The sequence below is a fragment of the Salmo salar genome, chromosome ssa07, assembly GCF_905237065.1.
Source record: "Salmo salar chromosome ssa07, Ssal_v3.1, whole genome shotgun sequence".
NCBI lineage: Eukaryota > Metazoa > Chordata > Actinopteri > Salmoniformes > Salmonidae > Salmo > Salmo salar.
This window is the reverse complement of record NC_059448.1, coordinates 10,571,032-10,587,989: the sequence shown is the minus strand read 5'-3', so window position 1 is coordinate 10,587,989 and position 16,958 is coordinate 10,571,032. Positions and strand designations below refer to the sequence as shown.

At 45.1% G+C, this 16,958-nt stretch overlaps 1 protein-coding gene across 1 annotated transcript; it reads left to right on the top strand.

Moving 5' to 3' along the window:
* The first annotated feature begins 13,019 nt into the window (after positions 1–13,019).
* LOC106608539 (GATA zinc finger domain-containing protein 14) lies at positions 13,020–16,188 on the top strand. Its single transcript, XM_045722578.1, has 5 exons — positions 13,020–13,413; positions 13,613–13,963; positions 14,070–14,189; positions 14,231–15,664; positions 16,068–16,188. The coding sequence occupies exons 1-4, from the start codon at positions 13,098–13,100 to the stop codon at positions 15,559–15,561; spliced, it is 2,118 nt and encodes a 705-aa protein (XP_045578534.1). The 5' UTR covers positions 13,020–13,097; the 3' UTR covers positions 15,562–15,664; positions 16,068–16,188.
* The last annotated feature ends 770 nt before the right edge of the window (positions 16,189–16,958 follow it).

Below are 16,958 nucleotides of genomic sequence, written 5' to 3'. Positions count from 1 at the left end.
GAGTTTCTCCCATTCTTCTCTGCAGATCCTCTAAAAGCTCTGTCAGGTTGGACGGAAGCGTCGCTGCACAAATATTTCAAGTCTCTCCAGAGATGTTCGACCGGTTTGAAGTCTGCCATCTGGCTGGGCCACTCAAGGACATACAGAGACTTGTCCTAAAGCCACTCCTGTGTTGTCTTGGCTGTCTGCCTAAGGTTGTTGTCCTGTTGGAAGGTGAATTTTCACTATACATGGTGTCTGTGGTTGTGAGGCCAGTTGGACGTACTGCTTAATTCTCAAAAATGATGTTGAGGCAGCTAATGGTAGAGAAATTAACATTGAAATATCTGGCAATATCACTGGTGGACCTTCCTGTCGTGAGCATGTCAATTGCAAGCTCCTTCAAAACTTGTGTTGTGTGACAAAACTGCACATTTTAGAGTGGCCTTTTATTGTCCCCAGCACAAGGTGGACCTGTGTAATGATCATGCTGTTTAGTCAGCTTCTTGATATGCCACACCTGTCAGGTGGATGGTTTATCTTGGCAAAGGAGAAATGCTCACTATGAGGTTTGTAAATTAATTTAAAAAAATTCGAAATAAGCTTTTTTGTGCTTATGAAGAATTTCTGGGATCTTTTATTTCAGCTCATGAAACATGGGATCAAAAACTTTACGTGTTGCGTTCATATATTTGTTCATATTTATGTTCATATTTTTGTTCAGTGTAGTTTGGTTATTATCAAGCTACAAATGACAACGACCATAGGAGTTGCCAGACAGCACAACAGATCTGGGACCAGCAAGCTACATACTGTAACTACAACACAATACCACAAGCATTTTAGGTGTGCTGATCAAGGATCAGTTTTGCCTTTCAGAACATAATGAATGAAATTACATGGACACTGGGGAGCGGATCCTACATTCAGAAAAAAAGGTTCCAAATGGGTTCTTCGACTGTATCCATATGACAACCCTTTGAATAATTTCCCTTTATGGCTCCACGTAGAACCCTTTTAAACACAGGTAGAACCCTTTTGGGTTCCATGTAGAAGCCTGTGTGGAAAGGGTTCTACATGGAGAGCAGAGAACACAATGACAGAGGAGAGGGAGAGCAGAGAACCCAATGACAGAGGAGGGGTAGGTCAGAACAACCAATGACAGATGAGAGGCGGATGGACAGGTCCACCAGCTGGTCCAATGTGAGGGTGGTGTCTTGGCAGGGCAACTCACGACGGACGTCGTCGTGCAGACTGCACCAGTAGTGATCGATCAGGGCCCTGTCGTTCCATCCCGCGCTGGCGGCCAGGGTCCGGAAGTACAAGGTGAAATCCTGCGCACTCCTCGTCCCCTGCCTCAGGTGGGACAGACATTCACCTACCGCTCAACCCTCAGGCGGGAGGTTGAACACTGCCCAAAAGCGGCGGGAGAACTCTGCGTAATGGTCCAATGCCGCGTCTCCCTCACTCCATACGATGTTGGCCCACTCCAGGGCTTTGTCTCAGAGGCAGGAGACGAGGGCGGACACGCTCTCACGCCCCGAAGGAGCCAGGTGGACGGTCGCCAGGTAGAGCTCCAGCTGGAGTAGAAACACCTGGCATCCGGCAGCCGTCCCATCATACTCCCTTGGGAGCGCGAGTCGAAACCCGCTGGGACCGGGTGAAGGACGGGTAGACAGTGGGACCGGCTGTAGTGGAGCTGTTGGAGGTGCTGGAAAGCCTCCTCCTCTCTCCCAACGATCCATTTTCTGCAGCACGCGATCCATGGCAGTGCCCAGATGTTATAACATGGTCGCGTGCTGCTGAAAGCGCTCTTCCACTGCAACAGGGAGGGCGTCTGCTCCTGCTGACTCCATTCTTCAGTTGGTGATTCTGTAAGGGTCCTGTGTGTAGCTGGTGTAGGTAGCCAGGTGCAGGACATCAGATTACAACAAACAATCACTGACAAACACAACATGGGGAACAGAGGGTTAAATAATAAAAAATAAATTGGTTGAGTGAAGCCAGGTGTGTAAGACAAAGACAGAATCACTGGAAAATGAAAAGTGGATCGGAGGTGGCTAGAAAGCCGGTGACGTCAATCGCCGAACGCCCCCCGAACAAGGAGAGGGACCAACCTCGGCGGAAGTCATGACAAATATGTTGTCTTCTCACGCTATTCAAACCACACAATCAATAAACAGCTGATGATCCTCTCTTAGCCCATAGATCACCCATTGCAAACAAATAATCTAAACTAAAAACTCCACACATTTTGGAATATCTGTGCATCCTTGACAATCTCTAATCAATATTCAAAAACAGCAACTTTTTTCCATTGAACCGGCACATCATCATCTTCTATCGTTTGTGGCACCAATGTGAGGGGTTATGTAGTAGGCTAGTGTGAGGGGTTATGCTGTAGTCTAGTGTGAGGGGTTATGTCAGTAATCAAGTGTGAGGGGTTATGTCAGCAGTTTAGTATGAGGGGTTATGTCAGTAGTCTAGTGTGAGGGGTTATGTCTGTAGTCTAGTGTGAGGGGTTATGTCAGTAGTCTAGTATGAGGGGTTATGTCAGTAGTCTAGTGTGAGGGATTATGTCAGTAGTCTAGTGAAAGGGGTTATGTCATTAGTCTAGTGTGAGGGGTTATGTCATTGGTCTAGTGTGAGGGGTTATGTAGTAGTCTAGTGTGACGCATTATGTCAGTAGTCTAGTGTGAGGGGTTATGTAGTAGTCTAGTGTGAGGTGTTAGGTCAGTAGTCTAGTGTGAGGGGTTATGAAGTAGTCTAGTGTGAGGGTTTATGTCATTAGTGTAGTTTGAGGGGTTATGCAGTAGTCTAGTATGAGGGGTTATGTCAGTAGTCTAGTGTGAGGGGTTATGTCTGTAGTCTAGTGTGAGGGGTTATGTAGTAGTCTAGTGTGAGGGATTATGTCAGTAGTCTAGTGTGAGGGGTTATGTCATTAGTCTAGTGTGAGGGGTTATGACAGTAGTCTAGTGTGAGGGGTTATGTCATTGGTCTAGTGTGAGGAGTTATGTAGTAGTCTAGTGTGAAACATTATGTCAGTAGTCTAGTGTGAGGGGTTATGTGGAGGTCTAGTGTGAGGTGTTAGGTCAGTAGTCTAGTGTTAGGGGTTATGAAGTAGTCTCGTGTGAGGGTTTATGTCATTAGTGTAGTGTGAGGGGTTATGCAGTTGTCTAGTATGAGGGGTTATGTCAGTAGTCTAGTGTGAGGGGTAATGTTGTAGTCTAGTGTGAGGGGTTATGTCAGTAGTCTAGGTGAGGGGTTTGGTCAGTAGTCTAGTGTGAGGGGTTATGTCAGTAGTCTAGTGTCAGGGGTTATGTCAGTAGTCTAGTGTGAGGAGTTATGTCAGTAGTCTAGTGTGAGGGGTTATGTCAGTAGTCTAGTGTGAGGGGTTATGTCAGTAGTCTAGTGTGAGGGGTTATGTCAGTAGTCTAGTGTGAGGGGTTATGTCATTAGTCTAGTGTGAGGGGTTATGTAGTAGTCTAGTATGAGGGATTATGTCAGTAGTCTAGTGTGAGGGGTTTGTCATTAGTCTAGTGTGAGGGGTTATGTCATTGGTCTAGTGTGAGGGGTTATGTAGTAGTCTAGTGTGAAGCATTATGTCAGTAGTCTAGTGTGAGGGGTTATGTAGTAGTCTAGTGTGAGGTGTTAGATCAATAGTCTAGTGTGAGGGGTTATGAAGTAGTCTAGTGTGAGGGTTTATGTCCTTAGTGGAGTTTGAGGGGTTATGCAGTAGTCTAGTATGAGGGGTTATGTCAGTAGTCTAGTGTGAGGGGTTATGTCTGTAGTCTAGTGTGAGGGGTTATGTCAGTAGTCTAGTGTGAGGGGTTATGTCAGTAGTCTAGTGTGAGGGGTTATGTAGTAGTCTAGTGTGAGGGGTTATGTAGTAGTCTAGTGTGAGGAGTTATGCAATAGTCTAGTGTGAGGGGTTATGTCAGAAGTCTAGTGTGAGGGGTTATGTCAGTAGTCTAGGATGAGGGGTTATGTCAGTAGTCTAGTTTTTGGGGTTATGTCAGTAGTCTAGTGTGAGGGGTTATGTCAGTAGTCTAGTGTGAGGGGTTATGTCAGTAGTTTAGTTTGAGGGTTTATGTCAGTAGTCTAGTGTGAGGGATTATGTCAGTAGTCTAGTGTGAGGGGTTATGTCATTAGTCTAGTGTGAGGGGTTATGACACTAGTCTAGTGTGAGGGGTTATGTCATTGGACTAGTGTGAGGGGTTATGTAGTAGTCTAGTGTGAAGCATTATGTCAGTAGTCTAGTGTGAGGGGTTATGTAGTAGTCTAGTGTGAGGTGTTAGGTCAGTAGTCTAGTGTTAGGGGTTATGAAGTAGTCTAGTGTGAGGGTTTATGTCATTAGTGTAGTGTGAGGGGTTATGCAGTTGTCTAGTATGAGGGGTTATGTCAGTAGTCTAGTGTGAGGGGTTATGTTGTAGTCTAGTGTGAGGGGTTATGTCAGTAGTCTAGTGTGAGAGGTTATGTCAGTAGTCTAGTGTGAGGGGTTATGTCATTAGTCTAGTGTGAGGACTTATGTCAGTAGTCTAGTGTGAGGGGTTATGTCAGTAGTCTAGTGTGAGGGGTTATGTCATTAGTCTAGTATGAGGGATTATGTCAGTAGTCTAGTGTGAGGGGTTATGTCATTAGTCTAGTGTGAGGGGTTATGACAGTAGTCTAGTGTGAGGGGTTATGTCATTAGTGTAGTGTGAGGGGTTATGCAGTTGTCTAGTATGAGGGGTTATGTCAGTAGTCTAGTGTGAGGGGTTATGTAGTAGTCTAGTGTGAGGTGTTAGGTCAGTAGTCTAGTGTTAGGGGTTATGAAGTAGTCTAGTGTGAGGGGTTATGTCATTAGTCTAGTGTGAGGACTTATGTCAGTAGTCTAGTGTGAGGGGTTATGTCAGTAGTCTAGTATGGGGGGTTATGTCAGTAGTCTAGTGTGAGGGATTATGTCAGTAGTCTAGTGTGAGGGGTTATGTCATTAGTCTAGTGTGAGGACTTATGTCAGTAGTCTAGTGTGAGGGGTTATGTCAGTAGTCTAGTGTGGGGGGTTATGTCAGTAGCCTAGTGTGAGGGATTATGTCAGTAGTCTAGTGTGAGGGGTTATGTCAGTAGTCTAGTGTGAGGGGTTATGTCATTAGTCAAGTGTGAGGGGTTATGTAGTAGTCTAGTGTGGGGGATTATGTCAGTAGTCTAGTGTGAGTGGTTATGACAGTAGTCTAGTGTGAGGGGTTATGTCATTAGTCTAGTGTGAGGGGTTATGTCAGTAGTCTACTCTGAAGGATTATGTCAGTAGTCTAGTGTTTGGGGTTATGTCAGTAGTCTAGTTTGTTGGGTTATGTCAGTAGTCTAGTGTGAGGGGTTATGTCATTAGTATAGTGTGAGGGGTTATGTAGAAGTCTAGTGTGAGTGATTATGTCAGTAGTCTAGTGTGAGGGGTTATGCCATTAGTCTAGTGTGAGGGGTTATGTAGTAGTCTAGTGCGAGGGGTTATGTATTAGTCTAGTGTGAGGGGTTATGTCAGTAGTCTAGTGTGAGGGGTTATGTCAGTAGTCTAGTGTGAGGGGTTAAGTCATTAGTCTAGTGTGAGGACTTATGTCAGTAGTCTAGTGTGAGGGGTTATGTCAGTAGTCTAGTATGAGGGGTTATGTCATTAGTATAGTGTGAGGGGTTATGTAGTAGTCTAGTGTGAGTGATTATGTCAGTAGTCTAGTGTGAGGGGTTATGCCATTAGTCTAGTGTGAGGGGTTATGTCAGTAGTCTAGTGTGAGGGGTTATGTCATTAGTCTAGTATGAGGGATTATGTCAGTAGTCTAGTGTGAGGGGTTATGTCATTAGTCTAGTGTGAGGGGTTATGACAGTAGTCTAGTGTGAGGGGTTATGTCATTAGTGTAGTGTGAGGGGTTATGCAGTTGTCTAGTATGAGGGGTTATGTCAGTAGTCTAGTGTGAGGGGTTATGTTGTAGTCTAGTGTGAGGGGTTATGTCAGTAGTCTAGGTGAGGGGTTATGTCATTGGTCTAGTGTGATGGGTTATGTAGTAGTCTAGTGTGAAGCATTATGTCAGTAGTCTAGTGTGAGGGGTTATGTGGAAGTCTAGTGTGAGGTGTTAGGTCAGTAGTCTAGTGTGAGGGGTTATGAAGTAGTCTAGTGTGAGGGTTTATGTCATTAGTGTAGTGTGAGGGGTTATGCAGTAGTCAAGTATGAGGGGTTATGTCAGTAGTCTAGTGTGAGTGGTTATGTCTGTTTTCTAGTGTGAGGGGTTATGTAGTAGTGTAGTGTGAGGGGTTATGTCAGTAGTCTAGTGTGAGGCGTTATGTCAGTAGTCTAGTGTGAGGGGTTATGTAGTAGTCTAGTTTGAGGGGTTATGTAGTAGTCTAGTGTGAGGGGTTATGTAGTAGTCCAGTGTGAGGGGTTATGTAGTAGTCTAGTGTGAGGGGTTATGTAGTAGTCTAGTGTGAGGAGTTATGCAATAGTCTAGTGTGAGGGGTTATGTCAGTAGTCTAGTGTGTAGGGTTATGTCAGTAGTCTTGTGTGAGGGGTTATGTAATAGTCTATTGTGAGGGGATATGTTGTAGTCTAGTGTGAGGGGTTATGTCAGTAGTCTAGGTGAGGGGTTATGTCATTGGTCTAGTGTGATGGGTTATGTAGTAGTCTAGTGTGAAGCATTATGTCAGTAGTCTAGTGTGAGGGGTTATGTGGAAGTCTAGTGTGAGGTGTTAGGTCAGTAGTCTAGTGTGAGGGGTTATGAAGTAGTCTAGTGTGAGGGTTTATGTCATTAGTGTAGTGTGAGGGTTATGCAGTAGTCAAGTATGAGGGGTTATGTCAGTAGTCTAGTGTGAGTGGTTATGTCTGTTTTCTAGTGTGAGGGGTTATGTAGTAGTGTAGTGTGAGGGGTTATGTCAGTAGTCTAGTGTGAGGCGTTATGTCAGTAGTCTAGTGTGAGGGGTTATGTCGTAGTCTAGTTTGAGGGGTTATGTAGTAGTCTAGTGTGAGGGGTTATGTAGTAGTCCAGTGTGAGGGGTTATGTAGTAGTCTAGTGTGAGGGGTTATGTAGTAGTCTAGTGTGAGGAGTTATGCAATAGTCTAGTGTGAGGGGTTATGTCAGTAGTCTAGTGTGTAGGGTTATGTCAGTAGTCTTGTGTGAGGGGTTATGTAATAGTCTATTGTGAGGGGATATGTAGTAGTCTAGTGTGAGAGGTTATGTCTGTTGTCTAGTGTGAGGGGTTATGTAGTAGTCTAGTGTGAGGGGTTATGTCAGTAGTCTATTGTGAGGGGATATGTAGTAGTCTAGTGTGAGGGGTTATGTCAGTAGTCTAGTGTGAGGGGTTATGTCAGTAGTCTAGTGTGAGGGGTTATGTCAGTAGTCTAGTGTGAGGGGTTATGTCATTAGTCTAGTGTGAGGACTTATGTCAGTAGTCTAGTGTGAGGGGTTATGTCAGTAGTCTAGTATGGGGGGTTATGTCAGTAGTCTAGTGTGAGGGATTATGTCAGTAGTCTAGTGTGAGGGGTTATGTCATTAGTCTAGTGTGAGGACTTATGTCAGTAGTCTAGTGTGAGGGGTTATGTCAGTAGTCTAGTGTGAGGGGTTATGTCATTAGTCAAGTGTGAGGGGTTATGTAGTAGTCTAGTGTGAGGGATTATGTCAGTAGTCTAGTGTGAGTGGTTATGACAGTAGTCTAGTGTGAGGGGTTATGTCATTAGTCTAGTGTGAGGGGTTATGTCAGTAGTCTACTCTGAAGGATTATGTCAGTAGTCTAGTGTTTGGGGTTATGTCAGTAGTCTAGTTTGTTGGGTTATGTCAGTAGTCTAGTGTGAGGGGTTATGTCATTAGTATAGTGTGAGGGGTTATGTAGAAGTCTAGTGTGAGTGATTATGTCAGTAGTCTAGTGTGAGGGGTTATGCCATTAGTCTAGTGTGAGGGGTTATGTAGTAGTCTAGTGAGAGGGGTTATGTATTAGTCTAGTGTGAGGGGTTATGTCAGTAGTCTAGTGTGAGGGGTTATGTCAGTAGTCTAGTGTGAGGGGTTATGTCATTAGTCTAGTGTGAGGACTTATGTCAGTAGTCTAGTGTGAGGGGTTATGTCAGTAGTCTAGTATGAGGGGTTATGTCATTAGTATAGTGTGAGGGGTTATGTAGTAGTCTAGTGTGAGTGATTATGTCAGTAGTCTAGTGTGAGGGGTTATGCCATTAGTCTAGTGTGAGGGGTTATGTAGTAGTCTAGTGAGAGGGGTTATGTATTAGTCTAGTGTGAGGGGTTATGTCAGTAGTCTACTGTGAGGGGTTATGTCAGTAGTCCAGTATGAGGGGTTATGTCAGTAGTCTAGTTTTTGGGGTTATGTCAGTAGTCTAGTGTGAGGGTTATGTCAGTAGTCTAGTGTGAGGGGTTATGTCAGTAGTCTAGTGTGAGGGGTTATGTAAGTAGTTTAGTTTGAGGGTTTATGTCAGTAGTTTAGTGTGAGGGGTTATGTCATTAGTCTAGTGTGAGGGATTATGTCAGTAGTCTAGTGTTAGGGGTTATGAAGTAGTCTAGTGAAAGGGTTTATGTCATTAGTGTAGTTTAAGGGGTTATGCAGTTGTCTAGTATGAGGGGTTATGTCAGTAGTCTAGTGTGAGGGGTTATGTCAGTAGTCTAGTGTGAGGGGTTATGTCATTAGTCTAGTGTGAGGACTTATGTCAGTAGACTAGTGTGAGGGGTTATGTCAGTAGTCTAGTGTGAGGGGTTATGTCAGTAGTCTAGTGTCAGGGGTTATGTCAGTAGTCTAGTGTCTGGGGTTATGTCAGTAGTCTAGTGTGAGGGGTTATGTCAGTAGTCTAGTGTGAGGGGTTATGTCAGTAGTCTAGTGTGAGGGTTTATGTCATTAGTCTAGTGTGAGGGGTTATGTAGTAGTCTAGTACGAGGGATTATGTCAGTAGTCTAGTGAAAGGGGTTATGTCATTAGTCTAGTGTGAGGGGTTATGTCATTGGTCTAGTGTGAGGGGTTATGTAGTAGTCTAGTGTGACGCATTATGTCAGTAGTCTAGTGTGAGGGGTTATGTAGTAGTCTGGTGTGAGGTGTTAGGTCAGTAGTCTAGTGTGAGGGGTTATGAAGTAGTCTAGTGTGAGGGTTTATGTCATTAGTGTAGTTTGAGGGGTTATGCAGTAGTCTAGTATGAGGGGTTATGTCAGTAGTCTAGTGTGAGGGGTTATGTCTGTAGTCTAGTGTGAGGGGTTATGTAGTAGTCTAGTGTGAGGGATTATGTCAGTAGTCTAGTGTGAGGGGTTATGTCATTAGTCTAGTGTGAGGGGTTATGACAGTAGTCTAGTGTGAGGGGTTATGTCATTGGTCTAGTGTGAGGAGTTATGTAGTAGTCTAGTGTGAAGCATTATGTCAGTAGTCTAGTGTGAGGGGTTATGTGGAGGTCTAGTGTGAGGTGTTAGGTCAGTAGTCTAGTGTTAGGGGTTATGAAGTAGTCTCGTGTGATGGTTTATGTCATTAGTGTAGTGTGAGGGGTTATGCAGTTGTCTAGTATGAGGGGTTATGTCAGTAGTCTAGTGTGAGGGGTAATGTTGTAGTCTAGTGTGAGGGGTTATGTCAGTAGTCTAGTGTGAGGAGTTATGTCAGTAGTCTAGTGTGAGGGGTTATGTCAGTAGTCTAGTGTGAGGGGTTTGTCATTAGTCTAGTGTGAGGGGTTATGTCAGTGGTCTAGTGTGAGGGGTTATGTAGTAGTCTAGTGTGAAGCATTATGTCAGTAGTCTAGTGTGAGGGGTTATGTAGTAGTCTAGTGTGAGGTGTTAGATCAATAGTCTAGTGTGAGGGGTTATGAAGTAGTCTAGTGTGAGGGTTTATGTCCTTAGTGGAGTTTGAGGGGTTATGCAGTAGTCTAGTATGAGGGGTTATGTCAGTAGTCTAGTGTGAGGGGTTATGTCTGTAGTCTAGTGTGAGGGGTTATGTCAGTAGTCTAGTGTGAGGGGTTATGTCAGTAGTCTAGTGTGAGGGGTTATGTAGTAGTCTAGTGTGAGGGGTTATGTAGTAGTCTAGTGTGAGGAGTTATGCAATAGTCTAGTGTGAGGGGTTATGTCAGAAGTCTAGTGTGAGGGGTTATGTCAGTAGTCTAGTGTGAGGGGTTATGTCAGTAGTTTAGTTTGAGGGTTTATGTCAGTAGTCTAGTGTGAGGGATTATGTCAGTAGTCTAGTGTGAGGGGTTATGTCATTAGTCTAGTGTGAGGGGTTATGACACTAGTCTAGTGTGAGGGGTTATGTCATTGGACTAGTGTGAGGGGTTATGTAGTAGTCTAGTGTGAAGCATTATGTCAGTAGTCTAGTGTGAGGGGTTATGTAGTAGTCTAGTGTGAGGTGTTAGGTCAGTAGTCTAGTGTTAGGGGTTGTGAAGTAGTCTAGTGTGAGGGTTTATGTCATTAGTGTAGTGTGAGGGGTTATGCAGTTGTCTAGTATGAGGGGTTATGTCAGTAGTCTAGTGTGAGGGGTTATGTTGTAGTCTAGTGTGAGGGGTTATGTCAGTAGTCTAGTGTGAGAGGTTATGTCAGTAGTCTAGTGTGAGGGGTTATGTCATTAGTCTAGTGTGAGGACTTATGTCAGTAGTCTAGTGTGAGGGGTTATGTCAGTAGTCTAGTGTGAGGGGTTATGTCATTAGTCTAGTATGAGGGATTATGTCAGTAGTCTAGTGTGAGGGGTTATGTCATTAGTCTAGTGTGAGGAGTTATGACAGTAGTCTAGTGTGAGGGGTTATGTCATTAGTGTAGTGTGAGGGGTTATGCAGTTGTCTAGTATGAGGGGTTATGTCAGTAGTCTAGTGTGAGGGGTTATGTTGTAGTCTAGTGTGAGGGGTTATGTCAGTAGTCTAGGTGAGGGGTTATGTCATTGGTCTAGTGTGATGGGTTATGTAGTAGTCTAGTGTGAAGCATTATGTCAGTAGTCTAGTGTGAGGGGTTATGTGGAAGTCTAGTGTGAGGTGTTAGGTCAGTAGTCTAGTGTGAGGGGTTATGAAGTAGTCTAGTGTGAGGGTTTATGTCATTAGTGTAGTGTGAGGGGTTATGCAGTAGTCAAGTATGAGGGGTTATGTCAGTAGTCTAGTGTGAGTGGTTATGTCTGTTTTCTAGTGTGAGGGGTTATGTAGTAGTGTAGTGTGAGGGGTTATGTCAGTAGTCTAGTGTGAGGCGTTATGTCAGTAGTCTAGTGTGAGGGGTTATGTAGTAGTCTAGTTTGAGGGGTTATGTAGTAGTCTAGTGTGAGGGGTTATGTAGTAGTCCAGTGTGAGGGGTTATGTAGTAGTCTAGTGTGAGGGGTTATGTAGTAGTCTAGTGTGAGGAGTTATGCAATAGTCTAGTGTGAGGGGTTATGTCAGTAGTCTAGTGTGTAGGGTTATGTCAGTAGTCTTGTGTGAGGGGTTATGTAATAGTCTATTGTGAGGGGATATGTAGTAGTCTAGTGTGAGAGGTTATGTCTGTTGTCTAGTGTGAGGGGTTATGTAGTAGTCTAGTGTGAGGGGTTATGTCAGTAGTCTATTGTGAGGGGATATGTAGTAGTCTAGTGTCAGGGGTTATGTCAGTAGTCTAGTGTGAGGGGTTATGTCAGTAGTCTAGTGTGAGGGGTTATGTCAGTAGTCTAGTGTGAGGGGTTATGTCATTAGTCTAGTGTGAGGACTTATGTCAGTAGTCTAGTGTGAGGGGTTATGTCAGTAGTCTAGTATGGGGGGTTATGTCAGTAGTCTAGTGTGAGGGATTATGTCAGTAGTCTAGTGTGAGGGGTTATGTCATTAGTCTAGTGTGAGGACTTATGTCAGTAGTCTAGTGTGAGGGGTTATGTCAGTAGTCTAGTGTGGGGGGTTATGTCAGTAGCCTAGTGTGAGGGATTATGTCAGTAGTCTAGTGTGAGGGGTTATGTCAGTAGTCTAGTGTGAGGGGTTATGTCATTAGTCAAGTGTGAGGGGTTATGTAGTAGTCTAGTGTGAGGGATTATGTCAGTAGTCTAGTGTGAGTGGTTATGACAGTAGTCTAGTGTGAGGGGTTATGTCATTAGTCTAGTGTGAGGGGTTATGTCAGTAGTCTACTGTGAAGGATTATGTCAGTAGTCTAGTGTGAGGGGTTATGTCAGTAGTCTAGTTTGAGGGGTTATGTCATTAGTCTAGTGTGTGGGGTTATGTAGTAGTCTAGTGTGAGGGGTTATGTAGTAGTCTAGGTTGAGGGTTTATGTCAGTAGTCTAGTGTGAGGGGTTATGTCAGTAGTCTTGTGTGAGGGGTTGTGTCAGTAGTCTAGTGTGAGGGGTTATGTCAGTAGTCTTGTGTGAGGGGTTGTGTCAGTAGTCTAGTGTGAGTGGTTATGACAGTAGTCTAGTGTGAGGGGTTATGACAGTAGTCTAGTGTGAGGGGTTATGTCAGTAGTCTAGTGTGAGGGGTTATGTCAGGAGAAACAGTGTTGTTGTAGACTAGCGTGTGGTGCGGGAATAATGACAAGCAGACCTGGGGAGCTTTGTGTTCACATTGTCCTAAAAATGGGAACCGGATATCGGAGTTCAAGCGAACTGAACTCAGTGGGGAGCGAGTATAACTTATGTGTCTGCGTTGCTTTGGAGTGTTGAATCTGCACAAACAAATAAGCGAACCATTCCGAGTTCACAGATAATGGCTGAAAATGAACAAGTGTGAAAACTCCATTATTTATCTTATGTGTTACATTACACCAGAAAGACAACAAAGTTCCTGCTGTCATCCACTGAGATGTTGCTGTGGGCTTGCTGTTGAATAGCCTGTGTTGTGATTGCTGTTGGCTAGCCCGTAACCACCTTGGCCTCTGAATACCCACACAGGGCAAATGTTTGCTTGGTGTGTGTGTGTGTGTGTGTGTGTGTGTGTGTGTGTGTGTGTGTGTGTGTGTGTGTGTGTGTGTGTGTGTGTGTGTGTGTGTGTGTGTGTGTGTGTGTGTGTGTGTGTGTGTGTGTGTGTGTGTGTGTGTGTGTGTGTGTGTTTGCACACCAAGGTGTACTGTACTGTATGTTAACAGATCCATAGATAGTGTGGTTGGGGTTGAGAAGTTGATGGAAAAAATGTCCCTCATTAATCATTATTCTTTTCACAGGATTCCACACACCTTCCTCGTGTCTGAATCAGTATCACGTCATTACCAACTACATGAACTGGACTGATGCCCAGAGTTACTGCAGAGCACATTACACTGATCTGGCTACAGTAGATGACATGGAGGACCAGAACAGGCTGATTACCAGTGGTAGTGTTGATGTTCTGTCCTGGATTGGATTGGAGAAGGGAGACTCCATGAAGTGGCACTGGTCTCTGGCAGGCAGACGTTTCTACAGAGAGGGGGAGACTGAATTCAGAAACTGGGACACTGGGACACCCCAAAATGGTAACTGTGCTTTCATGAGTACAGCTGGGCTGTGGAACAACGCCTCCTGTGATGACCAGCATCACTTCATCTGTTATGATGGTGAGTGTTTACATACTAATGATGAAGCCTGTTCTAAGTGCTGGGGCTGCCATTGAGTTGAAACATAGACTGATGATAGCTTTAAGTTGTTAATCAGTTATTGATCTGTTACCAAATCAATGACAACATGTACTATAGATGATCAGTAGATTATATTTCAATGGATATTTGTATTGATTTTTAAATTTGACTTTTGCAGGAAAACAAGACACCAACCTAACATACGTCTTAGTTCAGGAGAGCAAGACCTGGATAGATGCTCAGAGTTACTGCAGACAGCATCACACAGACCTGGTCAGTGTGAGGAACCAGACTGAGAACACAGAGATAGATCAGAAGATATCACTGAGGGGACTTCCTGTGTGGATCGGTCTGTTTCTAGACTCCTGGATATGGTCAGACCAGAGTGACTCCTCATTCAGAAACTGGACATTAGGATATCCTGATGCTTCAGGACAGAACTGTGTTGCATTGTTTTTTGAATCAGTTAATTATGCTAAATGGATAATTCATCCCTGTGACCACAGACATAATTTCTTCTGCTATACTGGTAAATTACAATATTGTCCACATGATCTAACTGATATTATGATGACAGGAGAACTCTGTTTCCCCAAGACTCAATACTGTCATTGTTGGATTTTATTCTCTTGTAGACCCAGATGTGAAGACCACTACTGTCCCTCTGCCCACAACCACAACCACAACCACGCCTTCCACCCCAACCACAACCACAACCACGCCTTCCACCCCGACCACAACCACAACCACGCCTTCCACCCCCACCACAACCACGCCTTCCACCCCTACCACAACCACAACCACGCCTTCCACCCCGACCACAACCACGCCTTCCACCCCGACCACAACCACAACCACGCCTTCCACCCCGACCACAACCACAACCACTACTTCCACCCTGACCACAACCACAACCACGCCTTCCACCCCGACCACAACCACAACCACGCCTTCCACCCTGACCACAACCACAACCACGCCTTCCACCCCAACCACAACCACAACCACGCCTTCCACCCCGACCACAACCACAACCACGCCTTCCACCCCCACCACAACCACGCCTTCCACCCCTACCACAACCACAACCACGCCTTCCACCCCGACAACAACCACGCCTTCCACCCCGACCACAACCACAACCACGCCTTCCACCCCGACCACAACCACAACCACTACTTCCACCCTGACCACAACCACAACCACGCCTTCCACCCCGACCACAACCACGCCTTCCACCCAGACCACAACCACAACCACGCCTTCCACCCCTATCACAATCACAACCACGCCTTCCACCCCGACCACAACCACAACCACGCCTTCCACCCCGACCACAACCACGCCATCCACCCTGTCCACAACCACAACCATGCCTTCCACCCTGTCCGCATCCACAACCACGCCTTCCACCCCGACCACAACCACAAGCACGCCTTCCACCCCGACCACAACCACGCCTTCCAGCTCTACCACAACCACAACCACGCCTTCCACCCCGACCACAACCACAACCACTACTTCCACCCTGACCACAAGCACAACCACGCCTTCCACCCCGACCACAACCACAACCACGCCTTCCACCCTGACCACAACCACAAGCACGCCTTCCACCCCGACCACAACCACGCCTTCCACCCTGACCACAACCACAACCATGCCTTCCACCCCGACCACAACCACAACCACGCCTTCCAGCCCTACCACAACCACAACCACGCCTTCCACCCCGACCACAACCACAACCACTACTTCCACCCTGACCACAACCACAACCATGCCTTCCACCCCGACCACAACCACAACCACGCCTTCCACCCCGACCACAACCACAACCATGCCTTCCACCCCGACCACGACCACAACCATGCCTTCCACCCTGTCCGCATCCACAACCACGCCTTCCACCCCGACCACAACCACAACCACGGCTTCCACCCCGACCACAACCACAACCACGCCTTCCAACCCGACCACAACCACAACCATGCCTTCCACCCCGACCACAACCACAACCACGGCTTCCACCCCGACCACAACCACAACCATGACTACAACCCCGAGAACAACAACAACCACGACTACCCCCTGGATTATACACCAGACTGCCTCCCCGACCCCTGAGAAACCTCAACTGAAGAAACAGGTGGTGAGAATAAAGATGACCCCAAATGATCAAAATATGAACCTCAGTGATCCTGCTGTTCAGGATGCCATCTTACAAGAGGTGAGTGTCACCCTGTTCATGAAGAACCAACTCAGCAATGATACCAACTGCACAGACCTCCTCTTTGGTCTGCTTCCTAGTCTGTTGTGGATGATCTCCTTTCTGGTCTGGGTTCTAGTCTGTTGTGGATGATCTCAAATCTTATTTTTCACAAACACATGGTTAGCAGATGTTATTGCAAGTGTTGCGAAATGCTTGGCTTCTAGTTCCGACAGTGCAACAATATCTAACAACTAATCTAACAATTTCACAGCAACTACCTAATACACACAAATCTAAGTCAAGGGATGGAATAAGAATATGTACATATAAATAAATGTTTGGGCCATGACCGACCGGTGTAGACGAGATGCAATAGATGCTATAAAAGTGTGGGTCTCTGTGTGTCTTTGTGTTTCTCAAGATAAGGAACAAGCTGAAGGAGCAGGGGTTACCTGCAGACACCAAAGTGACATGGAAAAAGCATCCTGATGGGAAGGTCTTCCACAAGGAGGAAGAGGGGTCTCCCAATAAAGAAGAGGAGGAGAAGAAGATGAAGAGAATGATGACAAAGAGAGAACTGTAATTATGTAAAATGTTCTCCAAACATTTCTCTTTTTTATTTACATTAATAATCTGTACTGAGAAGTATTTTCTGAACCTAATTAAATGTGTTTAAATAAGTAAATGTTTTAATTAGAAACATTAATAGTGTTTTATCATGAGATGTTTTTTTTAATCATTTTCTTGACTTGGTTGTTTTATAACAGGTAATGTTCTCAAGACAGACTTTTCACACATCATGTCTGTAAATGAGTTATCTGTAGTTATGTTGATATACAGTGCTGTGAAAAAGTGTTTGGCTCCTTTCTAATTTGCTCAACTTTTACATATTTTTGATGCTAAATGTTATCTGATCTTCAAAGAAAACAGAATATTAGATGAAGGGACCATTTTCATGTAGACTGCTCGTTTCAAGTCCTGCCACAACATCTCAATTTGGATTGGTTCTGGAATTTGACTAGGTAATTCCAAAACTTCAAATGTGTTTTTTTTTTAACCATTTTCATGTAGACTTGACTGTGTGTTTTGGATCAATGTCATGCTGCATGACCCAGCTGCTCTCAGCTTCAGCTGACAGACTGATGGCCTGTCATTCTCCTGTAGAATTATCTGATACTGAGCAGAACTCATGGTTCATTCTACTAACTTTTTGGACTAGATGGGTCCCATCATGTCTGATGAAAACCAAACACTGCATTCCACAGTAAAAAAACGTCATATCAATTGTCAAGCGTGGTGGTGGTAGTGTGAT

What these genes read in the sequence shown, in the direction of transcription:
- LOC106608539 (XM_045722578.1), top strand. Translation starts at nt 13,098, where the DNA reads ATGAACTGGACTGATGCCCAGAGTTACTGCAGAGCACATTACACTGAT. An exon ending in TCACTTCATCTGTTATGATG is followed by an intron (nt 13,414 to 13,612) that starts GTGAGTGTTTAC and finishes TGACTTTTGCAG; the next exon opens with GAAAACAAGACACCAACCTA. An exon ending in TAATTTCTTCTGCTATACTG is followed by an intron (nt 13,964 to 14,069) that starts GTAAATTACAAT and finishes ATTCTCTTGTAG; the next exon opens with ACCCAGATGTGAAGACCACT.